This window comes from Pseudorasbora parva, chromosome 4, assembly GCF_024679245.1.
Source record: "Pseudorasbora parva isolate DD20220531a chromosome 4, ASM2467924v1, whole genome shotgun sequence".
Classification (NCBI taxonomy): Eukaryota; Metazoa; Chordata; class Actinopteri; order Cypriniformes; family Gobionidae; genus Pseudorasbora; species Pseudorasbora parva.
Window position 1 is genome coordinate 17,670,926 of NC_090175.1, and position 14,844 is coordinate 17,685,769.

Genomic DNA, 14,844 nt, shown 5'->3' on the forward strand with positions numbered 1-14,844 from the left:
TGTTTAAAATGCACTAAAGCGTTGTAATCTTGTTTACCACAACTATCTGTTTGAGGTAATAGAGCTTAAAACAACAACAAAAAAAGCTTGAACTACTTAATTTAAACACCACACCTCGCATGTATATCTGGCGGTGGTGCCGTTTGTTCATATAATATTTTTTTAAAAAAAGACGGTTGTTAACGGAGACACAAAGAATTGTGGGTTATCTCCAGCCGTGAAGGATACACCTCATGCACACTCCGAATTCCTGTGAAAGAAGGACGCATTCGAGGTCGCGTTTGGAGTGTCCTACTCACTTTTTTGAAATGAGACGGCCTTATGACGTATGCACCCTTCAAATGCGACCTCCGGAGGACGCAGGCTTCTGAAATGAGACACAGCTAGAGAGAATTGTGGGAGTCTAATGCCCCCGTCATTGGCTCGGTCTCTGCTTTCTGTACACATCTTAAAGAAGTCTTCGGTGAGCAAGCTGCTGAGTTATCCGTACATGACCAACTCTTCACGATTCGTCAGAGTAGGAGAGAAACTACAAGTTTGTATGCCTTACAATTCCGCACGCTGCATGAGCGGATGGAATGAATCTGCCCTCATCACCGCCTTTCGCCATGGCCTCCTCAGTGAAGTCAAACAATTGATTATAGTTTATGAGGAGGCCTTGGAATCCCTCATTCAGAAAAGTATCAGAGTTTCTCAACGGCTGTCGTCCTGTGGCATCACCACACCCGCTGTTAATCCTCTGCCCATCCATCTACCTGTTGCCCCTCCAGCACCTGAACCCATGCAGATCGATACGCACCATTTAACCGCCAATGAACGTCAATGCAGATTTGTGCAACAACTTTGTTTGTATTGTGGGGGAGATGGACATGGCATTTCGACCTGCTCTGTGCGAACTTCTCGGCCAGCGTTGAGTACCATCCAGTTGCCTCCTCTTACTGCCAATCTTACCTAAATTACAGTATCTGTTAGCAATTCTCACTATTTGCGCGCTCTTTCTCTCCCGCGTCCCGCGTCCCGCGCCCCGCACCCTCTGTTCAATATAGTCGATTCCGGTTCACGTTTTTTTCCCTCCCCTTTGCATTAATTATTTATTTTTACTCAGTAACGGATGTGGTTTAAAATGTAGCGAAGTACAATACTTCAATCAAAATGTTAAGTAAAAGTAAAATTACAGATTTTTAAAACTACTTAAAAAAGTAGCAGTACACAGAAAAACTACTCAATTACAGTAACCCGAGTAAATGCAATTCGTTACTTTCCACCTCTGCCCATCGCCATCAAGGGTTTTAAATCACAAAACACATTCACTCAGACATATTTGATATTTCATGACATAGTCAACATGTTTGTAAACATTTTAATAATAATGAAAAAAAAGACAAAAGTGATAGGCTACATCTATCATACAGCACTATTGTGGCTGTGGTGTCACATAAGCATGGCGCGTTGAATTAAAGGATTGGTTCACTTGAAAATGTCCTAATAATTTCAAAATCATCTCATCCAAGATGATCATGTCTTTCTTTCTTCAGTCGAAAAGAAACTATGTTTTTTGAGGAAAACATTCCAGGATTTTTCGCCATACAATGGACTTCAACGGCAACCAACTGAAGGTCCAAATCAAGGCAGTTTTGAAGGGCTTCAGAGGCCTCTGCATGATCCCAGACAAGGAATAGGGTCTTATCTAGTGAAACCATCAGTCATTAATCAAACAAACAAACAAATAAATAACTGAATTGGCTCTATCACCCTCTCTCCTCTCCACCTTTCGCTGGTGTGTGGTGAGCGCACTGGTTGTACTGTGGCTGCCGTCGCATCATCCAAGTGGATGCTGTACACTGGTGGTGGTTGAGGAGAGACCCCGGACATGACTGTGAAGCGCTTTGGGTGTACAGTAGTACATATGAAAGCGCTATATAGATGCCTACTTCATTCATTCATTCATTCATTCATTCATTCATTCATTCATTCATTCATTCATTCATTCATTCATTCATTCATTCATTCATTCATTCATTCATTCATTCATAAATAAATAAATAAATCTCCGGATTCCTTTGACAATTGAGGTTAAAGGTATAATTTTTTTTTTGTGTGTGTGTGAAAATGGTTAATTAATTGCATATACATGGTTTCACTAGATAAGACCCTATTCCTTATCTGGGATTGTGCAGAGCCCTTCGAAGCCTTTTTTAAACTGCATTGATTTGGACCTTCAGCCGTTGGTTGCCATTATGTGGAGAAAAATCCTGGAATGTTTTCCTCAAAAACGTAATTTATTTTCGACTGGAGAAAGAAATACACGAACATATTGAATTAGATCAGAATGAGTAAATTATCAGGAAATTTTCATTTTGAAGTAAACTTTAATGCGAAATATTTGGCCAGAGAATGCAATCTGGTCATATCTCTGCAAAATAATAGCTGAAACTTGAAGCTGGTTTGTGGTATACCAAGAATTCAGACTAAGGTAGGCTACTGTTATTAGTACTCTAACGGTTACGCCCGTTTCACGCATACTCTGTTTAAAGTGCGTATGCAGTGCATATTTTGGTAAAGTCTAAAAAGTAGCCTACTGCGTAAGCAAAGTGAATTTTTTGCATAGCTTTCAGTAATTATGGTCTAACTATAAAGTAAGAATGTGTAGGCAAAAGGGAACAATATGTTATAGCCTATTGGGGGAATTAAGGCAACAACCTGATATAATTCGGAAACCTTTATTTAAAAAAAAGATTTACAACACTTATTCGTTTTTCTTGCTTGGCTTCCCCTCCTCTTGTTCCTCTTCTTTTTCGACCTTGCGACAGATGAATCTTAAGAAGGAATCCAATGTCTATAGCTGTATTCTGTATTATGTAACTGTTACACAAAAAATACAGTGCACGCAGAAATGTCCTCACTGTTTACTCGTCTTTTATGATGTATATGACTTTCTTTCTTCAGATGAACACAGAAAAATAATAATCTCTGCTAATGAAAACTTTGGGTTCCTAAATGCTGAAGCATCAAACGACACATACAACAGAACTACAGTAATACATATAATCCCAATGGATGAATCAATGTCTTATTAAGGTAAAACAATAAGTGTTTGTAGAAAAAATAACAATATTTAAAAAACAAATAAATGGTAGACTATCGCTTCCGAACAGCAGTCTTCTGCGTGAATGAGACGGATGAGTAACTTGAAGCGTGACCTGAGTGCGCCGAGAAACTCTGGTCATGCCGCTGTCAGACGCTGTCTTTATGTTTTAATGCTCACAACAGTATACAAACAATAACATAATTTATGATAATAGCAATGAGAATCCAGAAGACACGCCTGTTCTCGCATGTGTTTCAGATTAAACTTGTACAAGAACGTTTTTTCTTTACTCACATGCACTGGTAACAGTTGGTCGGATGCGAAAATATTAGTGAATTATAAAATAAAATTTCCTGCATGGTGTACTTTTTCTTTTAATAATAATGACATAAAATATCATAAGACATGGGATTCTTCTTAAGATCCATCAGTGGAAATAACAAAAAGGAAGAGGAACAAGAAGTCTCTAAAAAAACAAAACAACAAAAAACAAACCAAGGGGCACCAGGTTTGATGCCATTTGTCATTAAACAAACTGTAAAAGTAAAGGGTGGAGTTTTATAAGACTTCCAACTAAAGAGCTATAAAGTATCATCAAAACAGTCAGTTGAATAGATGTGGTTTGACAGTCAAATTATCGGCTTTTGTAATGATTCATTTAGTTTCACCTGCTAGATTTATCACATAAGTTTTTATGACTGACAGATCAAATCTTAAGTCTATGTTTGTCATCTTGCACCAATACATAACAAACTTAAGAACATCTTAATTTCTCTAATGCACATGAAGTTTCCGAAGGTATAATAGATTTATAATTATATTATAATATTACTTTATCTTGCTTTGCTGACATTAAAAAATGTGTGTCAGATATATGCTATCAATTTAACTTATGTTTTAGTTTAGCTTTTATATTTTTAGATTACATCTGTTTTGACATAGTAAAGTATCAGTGTTTATGTATTTTTAGGGTCATGAGGAAATGATCCACAAAAAAATACATATGTCGGGATGTACCCATGCATTGTTTGATAGATAAAGCTGCAGGTGTGTCTGTACGTCTATCAATGCGACAGATATGTTGTTGTGATAATAATTTGCGCATGTTTGTGCGTGTTTGTAAAATTCCACAACCAAGAGAAAACAATTCAATACAATAAGATTGTGAAAGAGGGACAGTTTGTGACTTTGATGTAATGTTTATTTGTGTGTGAGCACAGGTTCTGAATGTGCTCACACCCTAGAACAAACTGAAAGAATGAGAGAGACAGAATCCAAAATAAGAATCTGGACAACAAATTGCACTTTTAAAGATCACTTTAAGTATGTAGCCTACTTGGTATAATTATTTGCGTCAAACATTTCCTGTCTTTAGGCCACCAGAAATGTAGTTTTACAACTTTTACATGACACATCAAATATTATGTGTCATATGTTATACCTTAATTGTATAATTTTGTCCTTATTACAAATATTTCTGTTTAGGTGTGCCATCTGTGACGTGACTTGAGAACGTTCCATTCAGAATGACTAAATGTAATTTTGAATTTGCTCTTAATTCCCAAAAACTGCAGTTACCATGGTGAATGCACAATAGTAACATAATATGAACTGTTAATGAAACATACAGTATGGACACTGATCCTGATCAGTGATATATGATATATATAAGCATTTAAAACTTACTCTGCACCTCAACTTTATCACTCTGCGCCTCAATAGCTCACCTATCAATCAAAAGCCCAATCAAAAGCTCACTAGAATCTGAATCCCGCCCCCTATTTAGCTGCAGCTAAAATTGGTCGATTGTTCACACATTTACTATTTTCTACATGGTGAATGGCCCTTAGTGTACTATATTGGGTAAAAGGAACAATTTAGACCAATATGAATATGTTTTCAATGGGGAGAAAAAGGTTTGTTTAATATTAGTGTCATGCAAACCACCAGAGGCCGGGTCGAGACACTTTATAGCACAGAACGGATTGCATGCGTGAGTCGGCGCATACCAGAAAACATATCAGACCCATTTGAATTCTAAATGTAAAAATAGCACGAATGTAGCCCAGAAATCTAGACGCACCCTAGCGGCAGCAAATCTAATCTGCCCGCGAGTGTCGTCTAGCAACTCTCAATACCCTTCTGAGCTGTAATCGCCAAACTAGTACGAATGTGCAATCTCGTGAAATGTATATGCCAAAATGAGTTTTGGAGTGCAAATGGCACACGGTTTTTCGTGTGCATATGATACTTGCACTATATGATAGTATATGATATATACGCTTTATGGTGTACACTATAAAATCCAACAGCTGTTCTTACTAAGACATTTTTAGTAAACTTTACTTAATATCCAATAATTTGTTGAACTTACTTAAAACAATTTAGTAATCTGAAATGTTTGCATGCTATGCCTTTGTTACTTAGAAAACCCAAGTAAACATTACTTGACTGGTTTGAGTACCATTTTGCCAAAGGAAAAAAAAACAGGTGGGTGGGCAAAAGGTTGAGGCGGGGCAATTTTTAATAGACTTTTCACTAATTTCCTCCTAAATTCTGCAGTTATCGTTCTTCTTAGTTGCATTCACTCTTTTTCCAGTCATCTTGAATGTTATTGAAAATGCAACTAAATACTTTGGGAAAGCGTCACACTGACTTTTCACTGAAAATTTCTCACCATTATGGTGATCAGTGTTCCCTTTGGTTGGGCACTTGGAATTTACTTTGTAAGTCTCTTCCTATTGATGCAGCAATGCAACACGAAATCACAGTTATCTGATTTCAAAGAAAGGGAAGTTATATACACACACACACACACACACACACACACACACACACACACACACACACACACACACACACACACACACACACACACACACACACATACATACGCGTATATAAATACATCTACACATATATATGTATAAATGTAAGGCCAATATGATTTTATGTTGATATAATGCCTCTATAATTGTGAAAATATCCAACAATTGACCATGCTTGAGTCACACACAGACTTCAACAATCAGCATGCAAAACACAACTATTTTTTATTTATTTTTTACAGTTAATAAGACCATTACAAGTTCATTTGCTGTTATTATTGGGGTTATACTGACAAAAGAGAGCAAATAAAATGGTCAAATAATGCTACAATTATTAGTGCTGCAATGCATTCTGGGAGTACACTTCCTCATCTCACAGATAAATTAAGTCGACACAACTTGAATAGTTTAAGTAAGAAAAACTTGATGCAATTAACCTTACTTAATTGAGTGTTAAGTTCAGCTTATTTGAGAATTTTAAGGCAGTCGGTTTCCTAATATTTTCCTAGTAATGTGAACACTAATAACAAGTTAACACAACTAATAATTTGAGTTAAGTATACTTCATTAACAAGTGTTCTGCACAAATTTTGTTATGTTTTGCCTACTTAAAAAATATAATACGCTACTTTACTTGAAAATTTGTACGCAGTCAGTTTCCTCACTTTTTCTAAGTAAAGTCAACTTATTACATTTTACAGTGTATTATACGTACAAACCACCCACCCCACCCTACCCAAGAGCGTGTCATATGCAAGCCATAAAGTGCATATCATATGCACACAAAAAACTGTGTATCATATGCATGCCAAAACTCATTTTGGCGTATATATTCCTCGAGATTTCACACTCGTACTACTGATACGCATTACCATGTGATCGTGTTGGAGCAGGAGGAAAAAAGGTTTGATATTAGGAGGAAACTGCGACTTTACCAAGCATAACTGCTGGACTAATTTTGAAGTAAACAATATGATATTGGCTATATAAACAAAGGGGAGGAGCTGTTCAATATGTCCCACCCTGTCTTCATGTTTCAGTAGAAAATCACATCAACACATTGAATAATCCTGCATTTTTTAAGAAACTTCATTGGGTCTTTAATAATTGACAACATAATTTTGCATGCTCATATTTTGTTTTGCTCTGTATGAAATGAAGCGCATGCCTCAGCATTTGCCCGTGCAATTGAAGTGTATGCGCTACGAGCACCCAAAAAAAAGTACTGTGACAGGACCCAAAAAAAAGAACCACTCACAACTAGACTCTTTATATCACAACTAGTCTTTATTTACAGTTTGGTCAGAATTATTGGCGCCCCTGGTAAATATAATCAAAGATGGCTGTAAAAAATAAATCTGCATCATTTATTCTTTTTATCTTTTGTTTTAAACAATTCACAAAAATATTTTACTTCAATACTTTTATAAAGTAAAATAATTGAAAGAGGGGTGTAAATCACATTATGAAATAAATGCTTTTCTCCAAAACACACTGGCCATAATTATTGGCACCCTTTTATGAAATACTTTTTGTAACCTCCTTTCCCCAAGATAACAGCTCTGAGTCTTCTTCTATAATGCCTGATGAGTTTGGAGAACACCTGACCAGAGATCAGAGACCATTCCTACATACAGAACCTCTCCACATCCTTCAGATTCCCAGCTCATTTTCTATAGGGTTCAGGTCAGGGAACATTGGATGGTGATGGCAGAAGCTTCATTTTGTGTCAGTGACACATCCGTGTGTTGATTTTGATGTTTGTTTTGTATTGTTGTCCTGATGGAAGATCCAACCACGGCCCATTATTAGATTTCTAGCAGATGCTGTCAGGTTTAGATTGTTTATCTGTTGGTATTTGCTAGAATCCATCATGTCTCTGAACAAAATTTCTAGGACCTCCAGCAAAAAATAGGCCCTCAACATTAAAGATTCAGCTGTGTGGGCATGGGGTACTTTTTATCCGTTTGTACCAAATCTATCTGGTTGGTTTGCTGCCAAAAAGCGCTTTTTATAGTTTCATATTTCTACAGAACCTATCTTTTGCTGCACAGCAGAACTCTCTTCCTTGGTTTTACTCATTGTGATGAACAAATAGGGGAATATAGTCTTTGTGTTAACTCAAATTTATACTCCTGTGAAACAAGACGTCGTAGACAATTCATGTTCCTAGTCACCCTGGTGTGCTAAAAAATGTAAATATTAATGGGAATATAATTCAGAGATATTTTACTCATAAAACAATTCTAAGGGTGCCAATAATTGAGGCCAACGTGTTTTGGAGAAGAAAAAAAAAACATTATTTCATAATGTGATTTTCCCCTGACTTTCCATTCTTTTACCTCATCCAAAGGTTAGGGTTTTGCAATTTCTTTGAATAATGGATCAAAATTGATAAACAGTGCAGATTAATAGAAACACAATGATCAACTATGCGAAAGGCTTTAGTGTGGTCTAAAATATGACTTCAACAGCTCCACCTCTGTCTAGTGCACTCAGTTATCTTGTGTCTAAAGCCAAATTGCTTGGGGTGTTATCTAAAAGGGTGCTATAAGCTGTTCTGTCAAATGCCTTTTAATGATATTTGGCATAACTGGTTATATACCTTTGGGCCTGCAACTGTAAAGCTCTAATAAATATCATGCTTTAAAAATAAGTGTTATCATTGCTGTCTTCCATGTTTTGTTTTTTGTTTTGTTTTTGTAAATTGTTAAATTGATAGACCTATTAATTACATTTTAAATTGGACCAGACAAATACTCACTAAATGTTTTTGGCAACACTTAATGAATTGAACATTTACTCTGTTTAACTTTCTAACTAAAACAGTTCCTTCTTTCTCTGGGGTAATAAAAGTTATAAAGTAGCCTAATCAACGTTTGCAAATAACGTTTATTTTAAGATGTGCTCACATGCAATTAGGCTATTAGTAGTCATAAAAATCATTTATGAATTACATTAATCATGATCGCGTATTTTCACAGTTCAAAACAGCATTGTAATTGTAAACAGCAGTTTAACACTTAGTGCACATCTTTCCACAAACTCTCGCGGTGTTGTGGACACTGACAGTAAGACCCACGTTCTTTCATTTGGTTGGCCATCTCGGTGACGAGCGCTGGAGTTGAGGCAGAGCAGCATTTTTATTTAAATTTTTTACATTTTATTGTATACTAAAACTATAATAAAATAACTAGGTCTATATTATTATTATAATTTATTTATTCATAGCGCAGACAAACTCACTAACCCAACTCCCCAACCTAAACTCTGACTATTCGTATATAGTTTTAGCATTAGATTGGAATGTTGATAATGGGGAAAAAGGAAAAAATATATCATTTATTTTTATTATAAGGTTATTTATTTATTTATTGTGGATATTTTTTATGAGGCTAGATATTGAAATGCCATACTAATCAACAAGGCACGTTTTGCGTAATTTGAACTTTGTAGTTCACAACTTAAAAGTTAACAAAGTCTACCTGTTCTAAATCAGCCTTTGTGATCTCATTTGTTTCCTAAATTTAATGGTAGGCTAACTGAAATAGTCTGGGTCATGACCCAAAGAATGGTTTCGGAATAGTTGTGCTTGCTACACCCTTTATTGCGAAAAAAAAAAACAGAAAAAAATGTGATGCTATTACGCACTGCACTTCATCAATTATAATTGGTAGGCTACCACACCTTAGACGACAACACACACCTGCCTCAAATACTGTGCCTCAACTTTTTTCTAGTCAGTTAGTGAGTTTAAACTTTAAACTGAAACACGAAGCGCAGAGCACAGCAAAGGACTATCGAAAGGAGTACTGTTCATTTTTAATGGTTATGAATTTGAAGCACGGGAGAAGGTAGGACACTGGATGATTGAAACATTAATTTAAAAAAAAAAAACTGAATAAATTAACATTTCAATAAATTGATTTTATCTGCGTTCCATTAAGCGGTTTTTGTATGGCATTTAAGCTCATCCCTGATATGTCACTTTAACATGTAATGCTATAATATAATCCTATATATGTGCTTTAATGTATATTCATTAGAGATAAATACATATTTTTGTTTAATATAGGCTTAGGCTATATGTACAATCTTAAGGGGAAAAAATATTCTAAACAGTATCACATTGCTGTTCTTCAGCTTGTAACCCTTTTTGGTGCTAAATAGAACCCTTTTTTGTAAAGTTCCATATGCTTTGGAAGTGTTATAGGACCTTAATAGTGCTATAAATAACCTTTTTATCATTAGTTTATTTTCATAAATATTAGTATATTAGTATCTTTATTTTATTAATATTAGTATTATTAATATTATTTCTTATATACTGTTAGTATTGTTTTTACTTCTAGCTGCTGATCTTATAATATCTTGTGACCCCCTTGGGTTTACCATAAAACTTATTTTTAGTGGCAGTTAATTTCTGTAGATGATGAGGTCTTTTTTTTAGAGTGTACCCAATATGGTAACACTTTACAATAAAGGTACATGAATTATCATGTACACTGTAAGACAACTCCATTAAAGTTACAATAAAAAATAAATAAATAATAATAAAAAACTGACAGCTGTGGTTGCAAGAAATTTACAGTAAAAATACAGTAGCAATATTTTAGGTTTTACAGATTTAAGTTAAATTTACAGTAATATATTTTAATTTATTCGAATAATGTGAAATTACCAATGTATTGATATACTAATATCTGATCTGTACCTTTAATACTGACAACCACCAAACCCTAATGTACATAACTGATTATGAATGAATAAATAAATAAATAAATAAATAAATAAATAAATAAATAAATAAATAAATAAATAAATAAATAAATAAATAAATAAAGTTGAAAAAGTTATTTAAAAAAAATGCATCCAATGTGAAGTGTCATGCAGAGAATTCTGGGAATGTTTTTTTTTTTTTGTTTTTTTTTACCAATTACTTGTTTCTTCTTCTTTTTCTTCTTCTTTTTTTTTTTTTTTACAGTGTACTATTTGAATTAGCTTATCTAATCTGAATTAGCTGTCCCCCTTTCGCATGGCAGTGTTTTATTGTAAAGTTACCCCAAAGATGACTGTTAAGATTGCTAATCTGCATTCTGTTAACCCAGGTCTCCTTAAAGCAAGTTAATTACACCGGACATCACTTAAGGAGAGTCCCAGTTATAGACATATTAATACATGATACATGAAAAGTATATTATTGATTACATTTAGAAAACACAAATTTACAAATGACCAAACCGTAATTTTTGTATTAGCGCTTTATAGCATAATATACATACATTATTTAAATCTTCAAATATTTTCAATTTCCAATGTGTAGCCTACTTGCCAAAACTGTTATGGTAAATGTATGCTATTCTAATCTCCTCCAGTCTATAATTAGTCACAGATAGCTATAGCACAGTGCCTGGACTGAAAATCAGATTGTATATAAATGTGTAAGTGTGTTGAGGGGATACAATAAAGGTCAGATGGGGGCTATAGCGATTTATAATATGATCTTGGTCTTGGTGCTTAATGTGATTACATATATGTATATATGTTACTATTTAATAGTGGCTGCACCAAATATGTTGATTTTTGAATACATGCATATCACAAAGAGTTCAAATTTGATATCAAAAAAGAGAGAAAACTAAATTAAAATCACTGTCCTTGACTCTTTACATGATTTAACTACAAGCTGTTGTCTGTCCTAATCAGACAGAATACTACTTAAATGCCAAAATTTTGAGTTCATTGAAATTAAAACTTTTAGTTAATACAATGGACATTTTTGAGGATTGACAACCTTAATTCAAATATTATTAAAATATTTTGTAAGCATATTGGGTAATTGTGTTTTATTTCTGATGATGCAGTGAAACATGCCAAATTGTGCTATTTTCATGATGTATCACGTTTTATGTAAACTCAAAATTTTAAGGCAACCAGGTTACTTACGTTTTTAAGTTAAACCAACAAAATATTGAAGTGAGGTAGAACAATTAAAATAACTAACTGATTATCTTTTTTGCTTTTTCAGCATTTTGTTTCTTTCAAAGCAGAATGGCACTAGGAAAGTTTTATTCACCTTACGTAAGTAATCAACTTGTATATCTATATAATTTATGCTGTGTTCTCTACAGATTGTTCTGGAATTGTTCTATTTTTGCTAGATATATAGAAAAATAATGAAAAATTAAACAGTACTGTGTTTCTCTTTACAGTGTGTTTGTGGTGTGCTATTCATACAAATGAAGCTCAGTAAGTGGAATTATAAATAATTAATTGTTCATATTCTCAATGATGTATACTTTTTTTTAAATTAAATAAAAATGTTTTTTTCTGATGATGTTACCAGTAAAATAGTTTAACAACAACTTGTTTAACAACAACAACAATATATATATATATATATATATATATATATATATATATATATATATATATATATATATATATATATATATATATATATATATATATATATATATAAATAATATGTAAGGAATTAATTGAAAACAGGCCTTTGAATTATTACAGAATCAATGCACACCCGAGGCATAATGGCCACTCCACGGATATTTTTCAATCATTCAATAGCCTGGAGTCAATTAATCCGCTCACAATACAGTTACCACTCCTCAAACATTGTTCATAAGATGTATTATTGTATATTATGTCAGGTTTCTGTCCCTTAAACACTCTTGTGTGTAGGACTAAATTATTTTGCATCTAATCCCAAGCCTCTGTTGAGCCTTTGATAGAAGACAAATGCAGTTATTATTGCAGTTATTAGAGGTGTATTAAGGAATAAATAGCTAGTGGATTCAATATTTTGTCAAATTATTTTCTTTCAGTAAGTAAGTACAGGTTTTATATTTATTTTTGGAATTGGTCGATCATGTATAAAATAGCACAAAGTTACACTTGTGGCACTCCCGTTCAAAAATACAAAAAAGACTTAAAAATCACAGTAAAAATATGGTATTTTATTAACAAATGTTAGAGTCAATCTTTTTGTCAAATAGTTTTCTTTAAATTAGGACATATTTTATATTAAATGTTTTACTTATTTGATAGTAAACTGATTGATCTGAGCTTATACTTGACAAAAATGACCGTCTATTGAAAATGAGTGTGCTTGCAAAACTAAAGGCCTCAGACCTGTGCATGTGTGGATACATGCATCCTCGTGTATCCGTGCGAATACAGAGACACACACATTCATGTGAACAATTTTTTTTTATATTTCACAGCAATAATGTGACAAATAACTGATTAGCTACATTTTTTTGTAGGCTGGTCATTTATGAACGAGAACACTAAAAGTTTAAATTTGTGCAATTTTGTAAAAAAACAAAAACAAACAAACAAAAATTAATACAATGTTTTGCCTGGAGCTACTTAAGTTTTCCTTAATAAACTGCAGGCTTAGAAAGCTTTAAAACCAAACCAATTCAGGCATTCATAATTATGTATATATATCCAAGTTATGCAATTATGTATGTGTTTTTTAATCAGGACAACTGAGCCTACAACTTACAATACAACTGCAGAAACCACGACTACAGATTCAACAACCACAACTTCATTGCCAACTACTACAACATCAGCTCCAACAGAAACAACACTTCTTATTTCAACACTGCTGCCAACTATTTCAGAAAGTACTACAGCAGAAACTATGTCTACAGCTTCAACAACTGCAACAACAGTTATAACTTCAGAATCTACAATTGCAACTGAAACAACAAATACAGCATCCACAACCCCAACTGTTGATTCAGCAACAATTCCTACCATGACTACAGCTGAACCCACAACATCAATTGACCTCACAACAACTCAGGCTTCCACAACCACAGTAGTGAGTACAGAAACAACACCTCTTAGTACAACCTCACTGCCAACAACTTCAGAAAGTACAACAGAAGAAATTACATCCACAGCTTCAACAACTGCAACAACAGTTATAACTTCAGAAACTACAACACTTGCCTCAACAACAATGCCTACAACTTTAGAAACAACTGCAACTGAAACAACAAATACACCAACCACAACTGTTGTTTCAACAACAATTCCTACCACTCCAGAAACTTCAACAGCACCTCTAACAACCATGACTACAGCTGAACCCACAACATCAATTGACCTTACAACAACTCAGGCTTCCACAACCACAGTAGTGAGTACAGAAACAACACCTCTTAGTACAACATCACTGCCAACAACTTCAGAAAGTACAACAGCAGAAATGACATCCACAGCTTCAACAACTGCAACAACAGTTATAACTTCAGAAACTACAACACTTGCCTCAACAACAATGCCTACAACTTTAGAAACAACTGCAACTGAAACAACAAATACACCAACCACAACTGTTGTTTCAACAACAATTCCTACCACTCCAGAAACTTCAACAGCACCTCTAACAACCATGACTACAGCTGAACCCACAACATCAACTGACCTCACAACAACTCAGGCTTCCACAACCACAGTAGTGAGTACAGAAACAACCCCTCTTAGTACAACATCACTGCCAACAACTTCAGAAAGTACAACAGCAGAAATCACATCCACAGCTTCAACAACTGCAACAACAGTTATAACTTCAGAAACTACAACACTTGCATCAACAACAATGATTACAACTTTAGAAACAACAACTGCAACTGAAACCACAAATACACCAACCACAACTGTTGTTTCAACAACAATTCCTACCACTCCAGAAACTTCAACTGCACCTCCAACAACCACGACTACAGCTGAACCCACAACATCAACTGACCTCACAACAACTCAGGCTTCCACAACCACAGTAATGAGTACAGAAACAACACCTCTTAGTACAACATCACTGCCAACAACTTCAGAAAGTACAACAGCAGAAATTACATCCACAGCTTCAACAACTGCAACAACAGTTAT

The 14,844-nt window shown here is 34.4% G+C and overlaps 1 protein-coding gene across 1 annotated transcript in view; it reads left to right on the plus strand.

The window, feature by feature from the left end:
- Positions 1–406: 406 nt before the first annotated feature.
- LOC137073779 (uncharacterized) overlaps positions 407–14,844 on the plus strand; it is a 48,286-nt gene continuing 33,848 nt past the window's right edge. The window contains exon 1 of the mRNA XM_067442487.1: positions 407–818. Within this exon, the coding sequence (XP_067298588.1) occupies positions 407–818 (412 nt within the window). The remainder of the gene's footprint in view (positions 819–14,844) is intronic.